The sequence below is a fragment of the Hemicordylus capensis genome, chromosome 4 (genome assembly GCF_027244095.1).
Source record: "Hemicordylus capensis ecotype Gifberg chromosome 4, rHemCap1.1.pri, whole genome shotgun sequence".
NCBI classification, from domain to species: domain Eukaryota; kingdom Metazoa; phylum Chordata; class Lepidosauria; order Squamata; family Cordylidae; genus Hemicordylus; species Hemicordylus capensis.
In genome coordinates, this window is record NC_069660.1 from 7,342,149 (window position 1) to 7,363,863 (window position 21,715).

Consider the following 21,715-nt stretch of genomic DNA (forward strand, 5'->3'; position numbering starts at 1 on the left):
TCTGTTTCTCTCCTGGAGGAGGCACTGGCTAATCATGAAAAAAGGTTAAGACAAAGCAGAAAAAGGGGAAGAGTTTGGAAGGCATTTATGAAAAAGGGAAAATGGGCACATAAATCTAGAAAATGAACATATTCAAGATGAGAACAGAAACACTATGAAGGCAAGGTAACCTCTAACATTGGCACAATTGGCCCAGATTATTTATTTATTTGATTTCTATATTGCCCGTCCAAAAATGGCTCAGAAATTGCAACCTAAAGGTCCAAACTCGACATTTATCGAGTTGCAAAAGGCAGGTGTGCTTTCCTTCACTATGTTCTTGGTAGGATTTCCTAGCTTCCATGTTTGTTTGTTTGTTTGTTTTTAAAGTTCAGTATTATCTGCTTCAGCCACCTAATGGCACAATGAGGAAATGACTTAACTACCAAGCCAGAAGTTGCTGATTTGAATCCCCACTGGTATGGTTTCCCAAGCCAGCTCAGTGCTGCAAACAGTGTGGAGGAAGGATGCACAAGTCCTTTCTCTCCATCAGCATGGAGGAAAGTTGGCTTTGTGGTAGCAAGCACCAATGGTCCCCTTTGCTAAGCAGGGTCCACCCTGGTTGTATTTGAACAGAGACTACATGTGTGAGCACTGTAAGTTATTCCCTTTAGTGGATGGGGCTGCTCTGGGAGAGCACCTGCATGCTTGGGGTCTGCTAGATGTTGGTGAAGTACAACTCCCAGCATCCCTAGCTACAATTTACATCTGGCAGACCCCACATTAAGAACAACTGCTCTAGAGAGAAAGACACATACAAATCCAGAGCAGTACAAGAATGATCCACCCAACCTCTGCCATACAGTCCGAATCCATAACCTTATTGGTAACCAGATTTGTTTCTCTCACACTCTCTCTGTCTCACACACACACAGCCAGCCGATTCTCACCATCATTTTAAAAAAATCCCAGATTACTGAGCTGTGCATGCTTCTATGGAGTGTGTCACAAGAACAATGGGTTTTTCCTCTGATCCCAGATCCGCACCTCAACCGACCATGAATCAGAATAATTTATCTTGGATCTGACCTCGGCTCATCGATCTTGGTTAAGTGTCAGATTGTTGCAGCACCAAAAGAGAATTAGATTTCTAAATGCTCATGATATACTCCACAGGAGCATTTTGAGCTTGGCAATCTAGCATTTGGTGGTCAGCAGACACTGAAAAGATAGTGAGAATCAGCCCAGAGGGAGAAAAAACTGATGCCTGACCTCAAACTTGGAGAAGACCAAGATAAAGACAGCTAATAAGCCACAAAGCATGCTTTTAAAAATATTTAATAGGTTATTCAAGAGACCTGCTTTTGCTGTTGTCAAGACTAATTCACACTGCAAGAATCCAACCCCTTGCACCTGTGATATAGCATAAACTCTCACAAGCACTTTTTTTTAAAAAAAAAATTGGTATCAAGTACCTCAAGGCAGCTGGAACAATCCAAAGCAAGCTCAGGAGCGTTCATGCTCCCTTCTCACATACACATGTGTCAACCAAACTGCCCTTTTCAGCCTGAAGTGCTGGCATGCAGCAGATAAGTTCTGCTGACTCAGCAGATTCGCCTGGGCAAAGGTGGGAGTGGCCCACCAGTGCTGAGGAAAGTGCTCAGGCTCAGCAGGACAGCCTCTGTGCACCAGCCTCACAATGGGAAGGGCCAGAAGGTGGGGCTGGGAGGTTGAGTGTGTTTTAATGAAAGCATAGAAAGAAGCCACCCACTGTCAGAGATTACAAGCTTTTCTATGGCAGAGGGTTTTTTGCCAGCCCTGCCCACAAACCATCTTCCTCAATACTCAGGGCCCTTCATACCAATTCCAATTTCATCCCAAGAAGATCCCACCCTTGGTAATATCAGCAGACCAGGTCTGCCACACTGCATTCAGAAACAAGTGATACAAGACCTCTCTTCCCGGCACCACCCATTAAAGCATGTCGCTTGCTTTCCAGGTAGCTTTACCTTTCAGCCCACCAGATGACACTGCATGTAGTACCCTGAATCATGTCTGAACCCAGAAATATCCTCTGGTTACCTGTGCTGTAATTTCTGGAGCTGCACCTTGCTGGCTGCCCCATCTGCTTTTTCCTATCGTTTTCTTCCCAGAAACCTGTCTTATCTGCCACAGCCTCTCTCTGCACTCTTTGTTCTGGCTAAGGTGGCTAGGGATAGTCTAGTGCTAACAAGCCAACGATGGAAAGATTGTAGCTTTTAATGGTTTCTGTAAAAGAGTGGCCTTTCCCCCACTCCTGTCTCCTCTCTCTCATGTTGACCCCTTCTCTCTCCCTCCTCTACGATTCCAACCTCACTATGATCCCATCAGCCAATCTGTTTTCCTCTCTCTATTCCCAGTGCCCTCTCTTCCTCCTCCTCCTCCTCCTCAGTGCAGAGGGATGGTCGTGCAAGCCCAGAGCACACCCCAGAAAGCGAGCCACAGTCTGTTTCATTTCTGCTCAGACTCCTCTGCTACTGTGGTCACCTCAATGGTGGTATGTTCTTCAGTTGCTGTGCTGCCCTCAACAACACTGGAGGGAACTGTCACAATTGTGCTCCCGCTGGGAGCCATTTGTGTTACATTCTGGATGGCGGTGCCCAGTCCTGGCAGGGTGAGCAGCTGGAAAGGGCTCACCACTTTCAGCACGGTGCTGCCGTCCTGTATGGCCGCTGTGCTCAGGACTGTCAGGTTGGAGGCATCCGGGTGGATCTCGACTGTGTTGGGAAAGGTGGAACCCGCAGATGCCAGGACAGTGTATCCGCCCAACAGGGGGGAGGCTGGAGAGCTGGCAGAAGTGGCCTGCGTTGTAGTCTTCCCGAGAGAAGATGCCGGGAGAGCCGATACCACTTTGCCAAGTGGCAGGTTGGCAAGCTGAGTGACCGGCACCCCTGGAGCCAGGGCAATCTGTGCCGACTGAGTCAGGACTTGGGAGGTGATGGCAGGAGGCCCCGAGGTGGCTCGAGTCAGTCTGGGACGTTTCAGCGGAGACGGGATGGAGACTGGCGTCAAGGTCATCAGCACGTTGTTGAGATGCTGCGATTTGTGCTTCAGCTCCTTTGCTCTCTTCCGGTGCTCATCACACTGCTGCTCCAGAGCTGCGGGGGGCAGGGTTGGGGGACAAAAATCAGAGAAACAGCAGTGGATAAGCAAGAGACCCACTGAGTCCAGTCAGCCAGGAACTAGGTTTGACCTCCTCTTTTCAAACGGCACACAAAGCAAACTGAAGTTACCTGGCTGTTAAAAGCCAATCCAAACTCAGTACTAGATGCTTTGGGTTAGGGATGTGCCCGGACTGGTCCGGAGACCATTCTAAAGGCCTCCGGACCAGTCCGGACCTGGGTGGTTCGGTTCGGGGGGGGGTTTGCTTTAAGAGCAGGGGGAGGGTTTACTTACCCCTCCCGCCGCTTTCCTGCTCTGGCGCCCGTAATTTTAGTAGTAATTGGGGCGGCAGGATACCTCCCTGCTGCCCCTTCCCTGCTTCTGCTATGAAAAGCTCCCAGGAGTCCTCTGCGCGCGTGCGCATGTCACAGACATGAAGCCCGCGCATGTTGTGTGTGTGTGTGTGTGTGTGTGCGCGCAGAGGACTCCTGGGAGCTTTTCATAGCGAAAGCGGGGAAGGGGCGGCAGGGAGGTATCCTGCCGCCCCAATTACTACTAAAATTATGGGTGCCAGAGCGGGAAAGCGGCAGGAGGGGTAAGTAAACCCTCCCCCACTCTTAAAGCAACCCCCCACCCCAGTGCCGGACCACAGTTTTGCGGATCCGTGCACACCCCTACTTTGAGTGTGGAAAAAGGCTTTAAGCAGATCATGCTGTGTTTGCTTAGAAGAGGCCCCTCTATCCACAGTTACAATTTCTTAGAACTAGAACACTGAAGGGTGCTGCCATTTGGAGAACAGAATGAAAGATTTGTACCTCCCCCTGCTCCCCACTTGCATCTGCGATTAGGACCTGCAGGAGATGTCAGCAGCAGCTTGGATGAGGGAATCTTGTCTCTTGAGAGACTCGATGTCTGGGGCTTGGGCTTAAGTTCTCGGAGACCCAGAAATTCGGCAGCAGAATGACTGTAGGAAGGTCTTAGAACTCCTACATACCTTTACCTCCCCAATAACTTTTGGGTCTGCAGTTGAGAGCCACAGAAGACTTCAGCATCAGCCCGAATGAGGAAGCCCTGCCCAGGGGAGGAATCTGTGCTTTACTGCTTTTTAAATATATTGTGAGCTGCTTCAAGAACTTTGTTTAGTATTTTATTTATTTAATGAACATATTTATATGCTGCCCAAAACATATGTCTCTGGGTGGTTTACAATTTTAAAAAAATATAAATTAAAACTAACAATTTAAAATTTTAACACAATGTTTAAAGCTGTTAAAAACTGTGAATCTAATTAAAAGTCTGTGTGAACAAATGTGTCTTAACTTTTAAAAAGTTGTCAGAGATGCGAAGGCTCTCATTTCAGCAGAGAGCACATTACAAAGCCTCAGGACAGCAACAGAGAAGTCCCGTCCCCAACTAAGCCACCAGATAAGCCAGTGGCAAATGCAGACAAACCTCTCCAGATGATCTCAAAGGGTGGTGGGGCTCATGGTGAAGAAGACGTTATCTTAAATACTCAGGGTCAAAGCTGTTTAGGGCTCTATAGGTTATAACCAGCACCTTGTATTTTACCCAGAACCTTATTGGCAGCCAGGGTAGTTCTTTCAATACATTAATAATATGGTCTCTCCGAGATGACCTGGAGACCAACCTGGCTGCCGCATTCTACACCAGCAGCAGTGCCCGGACTACATACAAAGGCACTCCCACAGAGTGCATTGCTGTAAAGTCTGGAGATTACAAGTATATGTACCACTGTTCTCAGGTTGTTTATCTCAAGACATGGGCACAGATGGTGTATCAGCCAAAGCTGAAAGAAAGCACCTCTGGCCACCTCCTCAACCTGGGACACCAAGGAGAGGTTAGGATCCAGAAGCACTCCCAGACTGCATACCTGTTACTTCTGGGGAAATGTAACCCTATCCGGAACTGGAAGAACAGTCTCCCAAGTTCTGACCCCACATAGTAAGTACCTACCATCTTATCTAGATTCAGTCTCAGTTTGTTATCCCTCATCTAGCCCATCACCATCTCCAGGCAGGCATCATCTCCTGATGATGTTGTTATAGAGAAATAGGTTTTGGTGTTGTCAGGATACTGATAACACCCTGCACAAAATTTGTAGGTGGAGTTTGAATGCTTCAAATAAACAAAAATTTCTAACATTTTAACCTTTCAGAGATCATCCTGAAAGTCTCAATCCAAAGGCAATATCCTGTTCATGTTATATAATGTTATATGGGGTTTTGGGGGGAATGGAGGATACCCTTGCTGTTGGGAAGGATAACTGCCACAGTAACACCAGGTTTTTTTCCTGCACTCAAGAATGGGATTGCATAGCCTGCAAAGAGGGATTTCCCACATACAGGAGCTAAAAGTGATAAGCTATAAAGTTTGAAGGAACCACTCACTGGCGAGTCAAGTTATAGGAGCTATTCTGACGATCGGGAAAAATCGGGCTAGGAAAGCCTAACCCGATTTTTCCCAGTCGTCAGAACCACTGGGCTTGGCTGCAAGCCCGGTGGTTCTAGAGCAGGTAACCTGCTCAAGAACCCCTGCCCCAAAACCAGGTTTGCGGAGCAAGCGCTCCGCAAACCTGGTTTTCTGGATCGCGAGTAGCCTACTCATGAGTAGACCCCTGGAGGGGAGGCAGAAAGCTGCCTCCCGGCTCCGGGGATCTCCCCAGTATGCCCTGCGTGCTTGTGCAGGGCATACTGGGGCTTCCAGGGGCCACATGGCCCCCGAGCTCCCCAGCCCCCGCCGGCTCTGTCATGGAGCCGGCAATCGTGTGGGTGGCCGATTCAGCCACCCAGGGCTCCCTCCCCGCTCACCCGAAGAAACCAGGTCTCACGGATCTTGAGACCCAGCTCAAAGTCTCAAGGTGAAACCTGCAGATTCACAAACAAGAGTTTCCACACAAGTATTCTCTTTGCAGGCCAAGTATTTGGTGCAGAAATCAAAAGGAAAGGTTCTTTTTTATATACTGTAATTACAAACAAATAATGCTTACATCAATGAAAGAGTCCTACAAAATGTATATCCTTAGTCAATTGTATATCCAGGAGAGCCCTTAAGACCTATCTGTTTGGCCTGACCTTCCAGGGTTTTAAACTGTAATTGTTTGGCCTGGTATTCCAGGGTTTTAAAACTGTTTAAAATGTTTTAACTGTTAATTGGTTTTATTGTTTTTTATTTTAACTGTTAATTGATTTTAATAGTTTTTATTTTAATGTAAATCATCCTGAGGTATAGAAATTAATTAATTAATTAGTAACATCATGTTTATGACATAAGGAGATCAATACTTTTAAAAGGTCTACATATTCTGTCCACCATCACAAAAACCAATACATTTAGTCAATTTGACCATTATGCCATGTTTCAGATTTTGGCAAGCTATTTTCACAATCATGGTAACTTCGGGCCCCTATGAGAATACTCACAACTGATAACAGGTTCCAAGTGAAGTGTTCAAATAATACCAAGCCTTTTATCTTCCCCAACAGAATTAGAACAAAGGTACTAGGGAAGGGAAAGGTTCTGCTGCTTTTTCACTAGTACTGTCACAGGCTCCTGTAGCACAGTGCTAGAGATACTCACAAATGAACTCTAAAAAGCATTTCCTGGAGGAAACATGATCAGGGCCTGTGCAAATAGTGAGCCAGACATTCAATGTGCTATCAACTGTTGTCTGCCCATGTCAAATTTTAGACTCAGGTTCATTAAGGCAATGAGCATAACTGCTTTTTGTGAAAGGAATGGTTTGTGTTACAAGACAATCCCAATACAGCATTAATCGTATATGCACGCGCCTAAGAGGCCTTTTCTCATCTAGTATATTATTATTGCTACAAATATTTATATACCGCTTTTCAACAAAAGTTCCCAAAGTGGTTTACAAAGAGAAATAAAAACAAACAAAATGGCTCCCAGTCCCCAAAAGGGCTCACAATCTAAAAATGAATAATAAGATAGACACCAGCAATAGCCACTGGAGGGATGCTGTTCTGGGGCTGGATAGGGCCAGTTGCTCTCCTCTTGCTAAATAGAGAGAATCACCACTTTTAAAAGGTGCCGATTTTGCTCAGTTAGCAGCATCAGACAATTGTCTCAAACACCCAGTTTTCCACATTTTGTTAGCAGACAGCTTCTTTCCCCAGCCTTTAAAGAATGCTGCCTTTCTACAGAAAGCAATGCAAAGAGAGCATAGACAGGCACTCGGTGCCAAGAGGGAATTGGCCTCTGCTTGAGCCAAGCAGCAGTGTCACGCAAAGACTAAACTGGTGCAAACGCTGCCTAGCAAAAGGTCTCTCACACACACTCATTCAATGAATTCTGTGCATTCTTAATGAAGGCAAAGTTCCTGATACAGCAGAAGAATTGAGCCTAAAGAGCCTTTAAAACAGTCAAAGCACCTCAAAGTGCAATCAAAATCAAGCCCCAAGTCACTTATGGCATTTGATTTGGCCAAAGAGAGCCCTTTTGTTCTGTGCTTCCTCCGAACAGTTACATCCTCCCTCCTTGGGACTACCTTGAAATCTAAAGCTTTCCCACTTTACAGAAGGCAGAACCTTGTAGAAGTTCATGCCCCCTAAGACACATATAGAAGGTTCCTGGGAAGCATTCTTGCTGTCAGCGGAGTCTACTGGTGCCAGCCGCCTGCTACTACCCCATAGTCTAGCCAGCCAAGTACCTGCTGTGTACTCAAAGCCTTTCCCTCTGAGCCAAGTCACTGGGCTGCTGCACCACCCCAAGTTGGAACACTGCCCTGGATACTCTTGGGAACCAAAGTCCTTGGATCACACACTGTGCTCTTGATATGGAACTATCCTGTGTCTAACAGCCCCAAGCAGACCCTCAGGGGGACCTTAAGGCTGGTTTGCTGCAGGCCTATCCCTATGCCAGACCACCTGGGAACTCTTTTAGCACTGTGCACAAAACAGCAGATATGGATAGATAATAAGCTCCATTCATTATTCTCCCATTCTTTTTTCACACCCCCATCTTGCTGCCTGCATCCAAATGCCCACCAGCCACCAGGTGATTAGAGTCCTCTCCCTCAATGCCCTTTCCTCCTTATCTAGCTCCAAGGAGTGGCCTTCACTCCCTGTGTACCTGTGACATCAAGGTTGCCAAATATCATCTGCATTGCACTTCTACTTTATCCATTAACTTGGTTTTGAAAGCCTTGTCTCCAGTTCTGTTACTTCTCTGGGGTACCCTGTGTCCAGACTGCCATCTGTTATTCACATTTGAGCTAAATTCCCCCAAGTCAGTCTAAGAGCATAGATACACAAGTGTCGTGTACATGCATATGGGTGCAAGTGTGGTGACAGAATACTGAATAGGGGAAAGCTCTCTCATAGAAATTTCTTATGGATAATAATCGATCTGTCACACAGAGGATTCAGAGGCCGCACCTGCTAAATCTCGAGTATATTGCTCTCGGGAACGGTCCATCTGGCACTTGTGGCTTGCCAAAACCTTCTTCACCAGGTCCAGCATACCAAAGTTCTGGACTGTATTGTTGAGCAACACAGCATCTAAAGAGAAAAAAGTAAACACCATCATATTTGCAGCTATTGGAGAAAGCCTAATAGTTATTATTTCCCTGTCCTCCTCACTGCTGAAGGTAGAAGGGAGGGAAAATGCAGGTAAAGTAGCAAAATTTTAGGGTTGGGGGAAAAAAAGCTTAACCTCCCAATTCCTTGTCCCCAGCTGAAATGAAGCTTAAGTAAAGGTAACTGCACCTTCCACATTTACCCCTCTTTCCTCTATTTTAGATAATTATTGTAGGTATTTTCAATTTTAGACATTTTTGATTTTTCAATTCAAAATTCAGGAAGAGATGTACAGTACAATAAAATGATAAATTACAGAACATAACAGCAGATTTAAATTGCAGTTAACACAGTTCAAGGCCTAACAGTTCTAGAAGAGAATAAAAAGGTCTCCCTGTGACACCTAAAATACAGCAACAACAGGAGAGCATTTCACAAGCACACTCCACAAAAATGTTCCTCATACCTCTGTCTCCTCTCCAACAGGAGCACTAGCTTCAAGAGCCTGCTGTGCTTAGAAGATGCACAACATACATAACAAGAAACACTGTATATTTTAAAAGGTACTGCGATATGAAGAAAGGAGCAGTCCCTTTCATTAGTCCCATGGCTAGAAACTTGCTTTGAGTTTTAAAACTTCATTTTCCCAATGCAAGGAAGCCATGCAATCTTTTTCCTGTGTGCTTCATGCCCAACCATCTGGAGGTAATCCTTGCCATGCGGAGACACAGTTGGGACACTGGAAGCATATTCAGGAGAGCCCCTCTCTCCCCACCTTGGTTTGCAGATTGCTGTAATGAGTCAGAGAATGGCGGAGCTTCAGCAGCCTTCACACCTCAATAATCCTATCCTTCCATCTCAGAAGTCACCAGACCACTGGAGACAGCTTTTCTGTTTGATGTTCACTCTTTAAGAGGTACTAGTTCTTTGTGTAACTATCATGCTTCGGACACATTATGCGAAGACCCAGCTCCCTTGAGAAGTCTATAATGCTGGGGAAAGTTGAAGGAACGAGAAGAAGAGGACGACCAGCAGCAAGGTGAATGGACTTGATGACGACAGCAATGAATGCACCACTGGGAGACCTTCAAGGCCAAGTTGAAGACAGATCATCCTGGAGAGAATCTATCTATGTGGTCGCTAAGAGTCGACACCGACTTGACGGCACTTAATCAATCAATCAGTTCTTTGTGTATGTCCAGCTGAAGGCCGGAATGGAGAGAGTGCTCCTGAGAACAGAGTTTTTTGCCTTGCCTGGGACAAAGAACCAGTACTTGCTTCTAGGTTGGGGTTCTAAGATCCATCTTTTCTGCAACTAAGCATTTTGACCTCCTGACCACCCTACTCACCTTGCTCTGGCTGCAGCTATGCAAAGGTTCTGGGATTTTGTGGGGTTTCCCTTAAGCTTCAGGGAGTACCATATAGGGATGCCTCAACATTCTCTTGAGCCTTTTCAAGGTGTCTCAGGCATACAGCCTGCCTGTAAACAGTTGGTGGTGACAATAAAAATCCTTTTGGGAGTAATCACACCTGCTCAGTCACTGGCAGCTCAGACCCCATCAGTGTATGTGTGAAGCTGTGGGTTAGTTTGTTTGTTTTGCTCCAAAGTGTGTCACTTTACCACTTACCACTGAGCTGTAAAGGGGGATCCTGAACCCTCTGCTGTAGGCCCCTCATGGTCTCTAGGAGCTCCACATGAAACTCATGGATTACTTCTTCCAACAGGCCTGCTTCCTTCAGGCCTCGCCAAAACAGAAATGTATCATCTGAAGGAAAATGAGAAAGAACCCTGAAGAACCTGCGAGAAGACCAGGGGATCAAAGCTGGCTGCCTGTTTTATATACACCCTGCACACTCTCTCAAGCACATGATCATATTTGCCAGACAACAGCTTCAAAGCTACACTACATCAGAGGTGGGTAGAAAATAGACTGGAATCTCTTGGTATATGCTTGAATTATTTGCAATAGATGAGCAAGGGCTTCTGAATCCCAGTTGCTTAACAGCAGCAAGAGCAGGCAAACAAGGACTGTCAGTACAGTTCCAATACGGGAAAGCAATTCCATGTGCCCAGAGGTACTCTGGTCCTTAAGCGCAGGTCTATCTCCATGAGCCATTATTCTGCACCTGGTCCCTGTTGACAGACCTCAGAATTCTAGTAGATCCTTAAAGGAGATCCTGAAGTCTTCCCACCCCAGCAGGTCACATGGTAAAACTGTTCCTGGACTATACCACTTCAGACTAAAAGTGGGGCAGGGGCATCACAGGTTTGAAATGCTTTGTTTCACCTACCCCAAATCTCTACACACTGAGAACCAGCACATCAAGGAGGTGGTTAGAACCCTTCTCACTGACAGGCTAGTTTTCCAAATACAGGAACATTATAAATGTAGGAGAAACAGTCATAAAATTGCTCACCTGCTCTCTGAAGCAGTATAGTCCCGGAATAGTTTTACTACATGATCTGCTTCAAAAACAGCCACTGTGTGAATATGCTCCAACAAGTACAGAAGCGGGAAAGTGGCTGACTTTTATTGAGCCAACTCTGGGTGGTGTAAGCATGTGTTACACAGACTTCTATGTCAGCAAAAGGTGGCCAATAACCCCATCACTTTTCCTATTTTACATCCAGCATGCCAAAAGGCAAGGAGCAGAGATTGTCAGGAGCACTCTGTGAAGATTACATGAATCATGGACAAAACACTGTGCACAGAGATTCCAACACCAAGTAGGTTAGAGTGCACTGGCATCTTTCTCTTACAAGCTTTTCAGGCTTAGGACACCAGTACAGCACAGAACAGGAGACACAGACTATGTTGTAGTCCCTGTGGTCAGTTTGTGGAGCTGGTGGGGCAGAGGGTAGGTGGAGACAGAGATAATAAACCCCTAGAGTTTAGAGGGTTTTTGTGGGGTTTTTTTTTAAAAGAACCATTCCGCCCCAAGCCCACTACTTTCAATGAAGGAACTTATGTTGGGCTAGTCAGCTGCTCTTATCTAAACTGGCATTCAGTGAGCCCCCTTACCATACTGTAGGCATAATGCATATAAACAACTGAAACTTTAAAAATTATGTTTCTGTTATATTTTGGGCTGCTTAAACTGTAGCACATGCTGAGCCATACTGCTGTATTCAGTAAATTGTGCTTTTTCAATCATATTGTGCCTTAGTAAGTTGTGGTTCCCAAACAAATTAATATAAGAATGAAAAGGAAAATCAGGGCAGACTATACACTGGCAAAGAAGAGAGAAAGAGAGAAAAATCAGATTAGCTGTTCCCCCACCAATAAGATTCCTTCTAGAGACAGCCCCCTCCCCAGCAAAGATTCTCTCTCTGGAGAGAGACTGTTTTCCCCATATGGCGGTGGTGGGGAGAGGCCATATGCAGAGACCTTCCTCCTACCTGGGGACCCCTGAAGTACCCCACTACTTCAGTGGCTTACACTTTGGAGCTTTCCTCAAAAACAACCTGGAGTGCAGCAATCTTTCTCTTTCTCTCTCTGAATATGGGGGAACAGTTTCTCTCCAGGGAGAGAAAAACTTTGGGCTCAGAGCTGAAACAGATTTTCTATCCCTCCCTCCCCCTTCGAGGGAAAGAAAGAGACTGGTAAAGCAATCTGAAGGCCCATTCATCTTTACCTCAGAGTAAACCCCATTTAATACAATGGAGCTGACTTCTTAGTAAACATGGCTGGGCTCCCTCCAGCCAAAACAACTTAACCACAAGCTCACAACTGGCCCTCTGCTTTCTCCAGGTTGCTGCTCCTGTGCCTTCAGCAGTCACTGTTGGTGGAGAGAAGAGGGAGAGAGCTTGTGGCTAAGTTTTTTAGGCTGGAGGGAGCAGCAGGGGTAAGCTCCATTCTGTCCAATCATCCAATTAAGATGAATGACGTTTCAGACTGCTTTACTAAATTACTTTCTTTTCCCCCAGAGGTGGAGGGAGAGAAATTTTTTGTGTGGGGGATGGAAGTGGAGTGGGACTCTTTTTTGGGAAAGAGTATCAGAATATTTAAGGGGGCTCTACCTTACTGTTCTCTCAGCTTTTCCAAAGAAACAAGCACTGAGGGCACATATACAGGATCACAATGCTCTCTCCGGACCCCTCTTGGCCATGTGTGCTGAGATGGCCAACCCTAGCTTTTCAGAAGTAATTGCTCTGCCCTCCTCTTGACTGCCTGTGCCTCTTGGACATTGCAAGCCTGATAGCCAACTATGGGGGGGGAAAAACCCACAGCTTTAGAATGGCTCTGGGGGACAAACCTGGACAGAGACTCAAATTGTTATTAAGTGCAGTGTTGGGCGCTGGAAATCCAACACCCGTTTGCAACATATTTTTATTACAAGGGGCTACAGAAAATGAAGCCCTCTTGTGGCGAGAAGTGGAACTGTGTCCACTCAATCGAATTAAGGTAAAGGTCAAGTGTGCCATCAAGTCGGTGTCGACTCCTGGCGCCCACAGAGCCCTGTGGTTGTCTTTGGTAGAATACAGGAGGGGTTGACCATTGGCATCTCCCACGCAGTGTGAGATGATGCCTTCTGGCATCTTCCTTTATTGCTGCTGCTGCTGCCCAATATAGGTGTTTCCCACAGTCCGGGAAACACACCAGCGGGGATTCTAACCGGCAACTTCTGGCTTGCTAGTCAAGTCATTCCCCCCGTCATTAAGTGGCTTCTAAGGAAGGCAGGAGAAAGCAAATAGAGGAATGGCTTGTGTGTTTTGAGGAGTGGGAGAATGAAGGGGGATGGGGAACAGAGCAGTCTTTGAGGGTGCTTGGTGGAGTGCTGCCCAATGAGCAATAAGCCTCCATTGCCCTGAGGCTTACCTCCAATACTAGTAGTCCAGTCGGTAGAGTCATCGCATGTCTCTATGGTGATTGTGGCAGGAGAGCCATTTACTGTAATTAGAACACACACATGTACTCCAAAACCAAGGATTCCCACTTTTTTCCTGGCTTCACAGAAAAAGCAGATCAAAGTAGGTCTTTGCAAAATATTCCCATTTTCTTACTGCCTGTGCTTCTTATTTATTTATTTATTTATTTATTTAGCACATTTTTATACCACCCTAACCCAAAGTCTCATGGCGGTTCACAACAAACAAATACTAAAAACAATTTAAAACAAATAATAACAATCAAAAGTTTAAAAAGTTAAAAAGCTAAAAGTTAAAAAGCTTGGGTAAAAAGATAAGTCTTTAGACCCCTTTTAAAAGCCACTAGAGATGGGGAGACTCTTATTCCCACGGGAAGTGCGTTCCAAAGTCTCGGGGCGCCAACAGAGAAGGCCCGTCCCTGGGTGGCCACCAAACGACATGAAGGTAGCCACAGATGAGCCTCCCCTGATGAATGTAGTGGACAATGGGGATCATGCAGAAGAAGACACTCTCTTATGTCAAATCAGTCATAGCCACCTAACAAATGTCAAAAAAGCACCCACTCCTCTCCCCACATATTTCTAAACTAGCATGATTTATTTTGAAAAATAGCATCTCAGAATCTTAGCATTATCTCTGTAGAAGCCTGTACCTGATCAATTATGTTTGAAAAGTGGAGCCCCACCGGAGGCCAGCTTGCATTCCTTTTTCTTTTAGGCCACGTCTGGCCATGGTTTTGGCAGGAATCTCAGAGACTGTCGTCAGTGATAGCCATGCCCGTACTGCCTGTAGCTGAAGCCTCTCACAAAGTGGAGCCCCACCGGAGGCCAGCTTGCATTCCTTTTTCTTTTCGGTCACGTCTGGGCCATTTAAGAGTTTGGTCTTCTTTGCCACTTTTGGGGGCAGAACGAGCTCTAGGCACGGAGCCATCTCAGAGCTTTTAGCAATGGTTCCCTCAGAAAACCCAGCAGCGCACACGGCAGCAGTCCCAGACACCGCATAGGTGGGTGCCAACATAGCCTCTAAGGGGGGGCCCTCCAAAAGTGTGCCCTTCAGCATGTCACTGCAATATGAAAGCTCCATGAGTGGAACAAGTGCAGAGACACAAACCAAAAAAGGTAGAGGATAACCAAGGAAAAACAAGCCTAAGGCAGCTAGAAGCTAGAGGAGATTGGGCAGCTTGTGGACTGACTTGAAGCAAGACAGGACCGGAACTGGGTTGGGTGTGGCTGGAGCAGCATAGTATATACAGATCTGAAATCTGATTGGCCCTGTCTTGAAGCATGAGAAGGCTGACAACCCGTCAAGTTAGGATGCCCTCCCCATTCCTCGGAAAAAGATTAGCTTCTCATTAACAGAGATTCAGTTGGTGGGGACAAGAGACAGGGCCTTCTCAGCTGTGACCCCCAGGCTCTTGAATGCCTTTCCGGAAGAACTTTGCCATGCTCCCTCCAGGGTTTTCCAAAAAGATATTAACTTTTAAGGGGGGCTGCGGCAGGGGGTGAGGGGAGCAATCAAGTACTAGCATGCAGTTGCTCTGTCAGGTTAAGCTAGTATACATAATTTCTTCATACTGCATCAGACCATTAGTCCATCTAGCTTAACATTATCCATACCAACATCTCAGGCAAAGGTCTTTCCCATTTCCAATACCCTTACCAACTAAAGATCATGGGGACTCAAACTGAGACTATGTCAGGCCATTGCTCTAAGCCAGAACTGTCTACTGTGACCGGCAGCAGTCTCTCTTCAAGGTCTTTCCTAGCCCTGCTACTGAAGACACTTTTAAAGTTCTACCACTTATCTATGCCCCTTATCCCTAAACAAGGGCTTACTTCATCCCAAGCAAAACAAAAGCTTTAACTCCTGAAAGCTCCACAGTACAGGAGGCCACATACCATCTGCAGAGGCAGGAGTGAGAGGGATGTATTCAGTCGAAGTCTGGCTGGTTAGAGAAACTCTGGCTCCAGTGAGGTCAATTTTAGTGCTTCGGCAGGTATTGGAACAGACTTTTGTGTGCTCATAGAAATCCAGCTCGCCTGAATCCATGATCTTTCTGAAACACATGGAGTGAATGTGAATGCGGTGATATTTAAACACACACACACCCTGAAAATTCCCAACGTCAACATGTTCATTTTTTGTTCATGCCACATTCATTTCAACAAGGCTGGCACAGGAGATATCCCAGATGAATAACTCATTTAGAATAAGCACCAGCTCGTATGGGTTAGGATGCAGAGAATCCTGTCTCAAGGTGTAAGGGTGCAATGCACAAGCCTCAAGATCTGTTCTAATTCAGATTCCTCCCCCAACCCCAAGGCTAACCTTAGCATGATCCCATTCATCCGGATGGCCCTCTTCCAGTCCTTCAAGGTGGACTTGCCAGCCAAATGGACAAATTCCTTGGGACTTATCAAGTGGTTGTCATACTGCAAAGAAGAGAGAGAGCATGCGGCATGAAGAGGAAAGATGACTGCATTATCAGCCAGTGCTAAAGCAGAACTACCATTCCGAGTCAGGTATCGTACATGGCAGTTCACTATTTTCATCTCTTGGCCTCTGCTGCTTCTCAGTATGCAGCAGGCTTTGGAGGAAGAGTCTCTTGCTTGGTCCACAGCTTGCTAATGTATAGCATGTGGGTCCAGGAATGTATCCTTACTCACACTCCATCCTGGGGTAGCCCCTGGACACTTGTCCTCACCTCCCACTACACAGTGACTACACCACTGCACAGCCCTGTCTGTGGAAAGGTGTATTTTCTCACAGAGATCCTACAGAATAATTGTAATAGTTTTTGCAATGTTGTGCTGTTCTTTACTGTTTTTATTAGTTATGGTTATATTTGGATTATTAATTGCAATCTTATTTGGGGTTGTTTCTTCCAAAGAACAATGGGGTATTAATTTTTTTTAAACAATCAATAATTCCACAGCCATCTCACCTGAACACATTTCACATTGATGCCAGGACAAACAAACTTCCGCCATATTAAGTTGGCTTTGCTATCTCCACAGGTGATGGGATAAACAATCTCAGCTTCCACACAGTCTTCTCCTTCAGCCATCTTCACTTCAGGGAGAGGGATCAGAAGGGATGAAACAATAAAAGTTATAACCAAGGACTACTGATTGTCAAATGAAAACATCTTGGAACATAGTTTTAAAGGCTCTAAAAGGAACAACAACAAAAAGGAAACAGCATTATCAGCTAGTCCAGTTCTGAATTCCCAGCTGATTGAATTGCTTCCACAAAATAGGTAATTAGTAATATTATTACATAATGTAGATAGTAACATCAATGTACATAGAGCTTTACAGAGTAAGAGAGGCTAAAACAGATAGGCCCTTGCCTCTGAGTAGTTTACATTTCAGCAAGCAAATGGAAAGGTAATAATCTGATCTTCCTGTCATTTTCCATGAAGGGTGGCACAAAGAAGCCAAAATTAAGCGTATGTCTTAATCATGTTCTCAAATGGACCAGTAATTCATCATAAAGAGAAGGTAACACATAAACCTGCATCTCAGTTAAGCTCTTCTTCAGGAGGTCCTTCTCCAGATGCCCTGGTCACTGGAGGTTAAGAGGATGGTTACTGGTAAGAGGCCTTTTGTGGTGGTGCCCAAATTATAGAGCTCCCTTCTGACATGTTTGCCTGGTACCTCCTTTAACATTATTTATTACATTTCTATACCACTGAAACCTAAGATGGGTTATAACTAAACAAAAACAAAAACACTGAATATTATTCAAAATATTAGAAGTTACCAAGGAATGACAGTATTTGTTTATAAACTGGGAATTGTTTAAAGCTCTGTGAATTTCTTGTTCATATATTAAAAATTAAATATATTTATTGTTTAACTGTTTAATAGTTTTATATTGTTCTAAATGTTTTGTAAACCACCTTGGGATTCTTTTAATGAAAGGCGGTATTAAAAATCTAATAAATTTTGCAGGAGAACACAAGGTCTCTTTCATGTTGCTAGAAATCCATGGGTAAATATCCAGAGCAGAGTATATTAGTCTCCCATTGCAAATGGAACAAGAGCGCTTCCACAGGTCAGACAGACACATACACCCTTACGGTGAACTCTCTCTCTTCTCCATAGCATGTGTATTCTCTACTGTTTCTAGGAGGCCGTCTCCCAAGCAGTTATGCTCCTGCCTCTATGCCAACTAGAACACCTGCAAATCCCATCTTGGCTCGGCTGGTTGGTGTCCCATTCACAGGAAGGAAAGTCATGGAACTATTAGGCTAGATAAAGATTCCAGAGCACACTGCATCCACCTAAACTCCAAGAGTTAAGGCATTTGCCATCAATATTTGCAATACCCCCCATTCATTTCAACAGGGCAAGCATAAGACACGTTTGGGTAGATGGTATCTATAATGTTAACGCTTACATGCTTAAATCTTCTGCAGAATTTAATGCTAAACCCCTCCCCATGTCCTGGTGATCTTCCATCTTGAACGTCTGAAGCCTCCCTTCTCTCTGCAAATGACAGTTCTACAGTGATGCCAGTGAAACAGTGATCAGCCTCATAGGCTGCCCACCCCAGGAGATGGAAACAAGGCTGCCAACTTTTCAGTGCAGTGCTATTTGGACCCCATTCCAGGTAACACAATTTGCTGATACAACCAACTCTGGTACAAGAGAGACAAAACTCTGCCATGTACTGCACCTACCTAAAAGGGCTTCTTTGAGATGTGTGGAGGCTGTAAATGCAGCAGCAGCTGCAGCAGCTGCATTTTCTGTCTCCAGGGTGTCTTCATTTAAGTCACTGCTAGTAAGAGAGATGGATGTAAATATATATTTAAAATAGGGAAATTGTACATTTTTAATAAACTTTGTAGCCCTTTGAACATAATACCCAGAAATGTAGGCTTCTCCTCTCACCACTGTAAGTAGGAAAAAGCTCCCCAGTAGCAAAAGCCAAGATATATTCAGTTCAGCAAATACGACTGTTAAGACTGAAGTCCAATGACAGATACAGCCCAAACAGTATTATGCTGAGAAAGGGGGTACCCCTGGAATCAATATCACTGTTGCTGAGCTAAGAAATTTAAAAAAATGGCAGTAACTGCTGAATCCTGTTAATCTGACCTTTTTGTTATTTTATAAACAGCAATTTCCTAGTCCTCACTATTATGAAAAAATAAGATTGAACTTATGTGGACTATTTGAATTTATACAATCTAGAAAGATCCAAGTAAAGCTTACAGTAGTTCAGAAAGCATCCTCAAGGATAAAATTGTAAAGTATACAGAAGAACAGGCTCCACTGGGGGAGAACCAGCACGGCTTCTGCAAAGGTAAATCTTGCCTCACAAAGCTTTTGGAGTTCTTTGAGCATGTCAACAAGTGTGTGGATCAAGGTGATCCAGTTGACATAGTATACCTAGACTTCCAAAACACTTTGTCAAAGTTCCTTATCAAAGATGCTTGAGAAAACTTAGCACTCAGGGGATGAGGGGACAAGTACATGTGTAGATTGCTAATTGGTTGAAGGACAGGAAACAGAGGGTAGAGATAAATGGAGAGTTTTGACAATGGAGGGAAGTAAGAAGTGGGGTCCCTCAGGGATCTGTACTAGGACAGGTGCTATTTAATTTATTCATAAATGATTTAGAAGTAGGGGTAAGCAGTACAGTGGCCAAATTTGCAGATGATACCAAACTCTTCTGCGTAGTGAAATCCCAAACAGATTGTGAGGAGTTCCAAAAGGATCTCTCCAAACTGGGGGAATGGATGACAAAATGGCAAATGCGCTTCAGTGTTGGCAAGTGTAAAATGATGCACATTGGGATGAAAAAACCCAACTTCAAGTATATGTTGATGGGATCTGAGCTGTCGGTGACAGACCAGGAAAGAGATCTTGGGGTCATGGTGAACAGCTCGTTGAAAATGTCGATAATGTGCGGCAGCTGTGAAAAAGGTCGATTCCATGCTAGGGATAATCAGGAAGGGGATTGAAAATAAAACCGCTAATATTGCCCTTATACAAAACTATGGTGTGGCCACATCTGGGGTACTGCGTACAATTCTGGTCACCAAATCTAAAAAAGGACATTGTAGAACTGGAAAAAGGTGCAGAAGAGGGCAACCAAGATGATCAGGGCCCTAGAGCACCTTTCTTATGAGGCAAGGCTACAACACCTGAGGCTTTTTAGTTTAGAAAAAAGACAAATGAGGGGAGACATGATAGGGGTCTATAAAATCATGATTGGTGCGGAGAAACTGGATAGAGAGAAATCTTTCTCCCTCTCACACAACATTAGAACCAGGGGTCATCTCATGAAATTGATTGCCACAAAATTTAGGACCAAGAAACACAAGTACCTTTTCACACAATGCATCATCAACTTGTGGAATTCTTTCCCATGAGGTGTGGCAACAGCCAACAACCTGGATGGCTTTAAGAGGGCTTGGATAACTTCATGGAGGAAAGGTCTATCAACGGCTACTAGTCAGAGAGCTATAGGCCACCTCCAGCCTCAGAGACACGATGCCACTGAACATGAGTTGCAGGGGAGTAACAGCAGGAGAGAGGGCATGCCCTCAGCTCCTGCCTGTAGTCTCCCAATGGCATCTGGTGGGCCCCTGTGTGAAACACGATGCTGGACTAGATGGGCCATGGACCTGATCCAGCAGGGCGGTTCTTATGCACGAGGCTTGAGTTTCTTCTGTATCTTGAACCTACCGTTCAGATCTATCCAGACTCTCGTACTGTCAAATATCTTGTTGCTCAGAGGGACTGGCCTCTTAAAAAGCAGTGGGTGCATAAGATAAACAGTTGTTTATTTCACTGGCTGGCTGCATAAAGTGTAGAGCATTAGAACAGGAGCTCCACTTTTTCTTGAGCATCGTAACAGATATATTGTTGTTTTTCCCTCAAAGCAGCTCTGTCTGCAGAAGGCATCCAAGAAAACCTGTTTACACACTGCGGGATATTTGAATATACTGCACAGGTAAGACGGGTGCAGCAGAGGGCCACCAAGATGACCAGGGGCCACCTGGAGCACCTTCCTTACGAGGCAAGGCTACAACACATGGGACTTTTTAGTTTAGTAAAAAAGACGACTGAGGGGAGATATGATAGAGGTCTATAAAATCATGCATGGTATGGATAAAGTTTATGTGTGTGTGTGTGTGTGTGTGTGTGTGTGTGTGTGTGTGTGTGTATATATATATATATATATATATATATATATATATATATATATATACACACTCCCTCTCGTATAACACTAGAACCAAGGGTCATCCCATGAAATTGATTGCCAAGAAATTTAGGAATGACAAAAGGAAGTGCTTTTCCCACAACACATAATTAATGCATAGAATTCTCTGCCACAAAATGTGGTGACAGCCATTACCCTGGATGGCTTTAAGAAGAGCCTAGATAAATTCATGAAGGACAGGTCTATCAAAGGCTACTAGCCTGAGGGGCTATAGGTCACCACTAGTCTCAGAGGCAAGATGCCCTGAATACCAGTTGCAGGGGAGCAACATCAGGAGAAAGGGCATCCCCTCAGCTCTTGCCTATGGGCTTCCCAGAGGCATCTAGTGGGCTACTGTATGAAACAGGATGCTGGACTAGATGAGACTTGGGCCTGATCCAGCAGGGCTTATGTTCTTAACAGCACATTTAGGCTGCAAACCTGACTCTGAACAGTGGCCTTCTCTCATGCAGCAAAATTCCAGATGCTGGGATTGCCAAACAAGTCTGATCATCCAAGTTGTACGTGTGTACGGCAAGAGGTTTATAAACATATTGTATGTTACTTAATTAAATGTAATTGGATTGTTAAGATATTGTAAAAACCAATAAAATTTTAAAATGCAAAAAAAACAAACATATTGTATGATGTTACAGGGAAGCTTAACTCAAAATGGGATTTTCACTTTTAATGAACCTCGTTAGGCCAAGGAAGAGGCTATGCCGACTGCACAGGTACATAGTGCAAATTGGCCCAGTCATTTGTTACAAGCAGGTCTCCAACACATCAATATATGTATTTTTATACTTCAATACCACCTTTTGCTGAAGTAAGCTTCTTTGACCACAATATGTAGTTATTAACATCCCAGTAGGAAATTGCCTTTTAAACCTATTTAGTAAGCTTTTGCATAGAAAATTAACTTCTGCCTCAAACTGAACTTGGT

The 21,715-nt window shown here is 44.8% G+C and overlaps 1 protein-coding gene across 6 annotated transcripts in view; it reads right to left on the reverse strand.

Annotated features, from left to right (window-relative positions):
* Positions 1-1,301: 1,301 nt before the first annotated feature.
* GMEB2 (glucocorticoid modulatory element binding protein 2) overlaps positions 1,302-21,715 on the reverse strand; it is a 28,374-nt gene continuing 7,960 nt past the window's right edge. The window contains exons 3-11 of one of the 6 annotated variants that reach the window (XM_053249117.1): positions 18,236-18,330; positions 17,953-18,041; positions 16,493-16,615; positions 15,877-15,980; positions 15,447-15,604; positions 13,499-13,570; positions 10,307-10,444; positions 8,538-8,660; positions 1,302-3,116 (exon numbers count right to left, since the gene is read on the reverse strand). In XM_053249117.1, coding sequence (XP_053105092.1) covers positions 2,470-3,116; positions 8,538-8,660; positions 10,307-10,444; positions 13,499-13,570; positions 15,447-15,604; positions 15,877-15,980; positions 16,493-16,615; positions 17,953-18,041; positions 18,236-18,330 — 1,549 coding nt within the window. In that variant the 3' untranslated portion in view covers positions 1,302-2,469. Of the gene's footprint in view, positions 3,117-8,537; positions 8,661-10,306; positions 10,445-13,498; positions 13,571-15,446; positions 15,605-15,876; positions 15,981-16,492; positions 16,621-17,952; positions 18,042-18,235; positions 18,334-21,715 lie in introns of all 6 variants that reach the window. The other 5 variants (XM_053249114.1, XM_053249119.1, XM_053249118.1 and 2 more) reach the window with 5 other exon arrangements.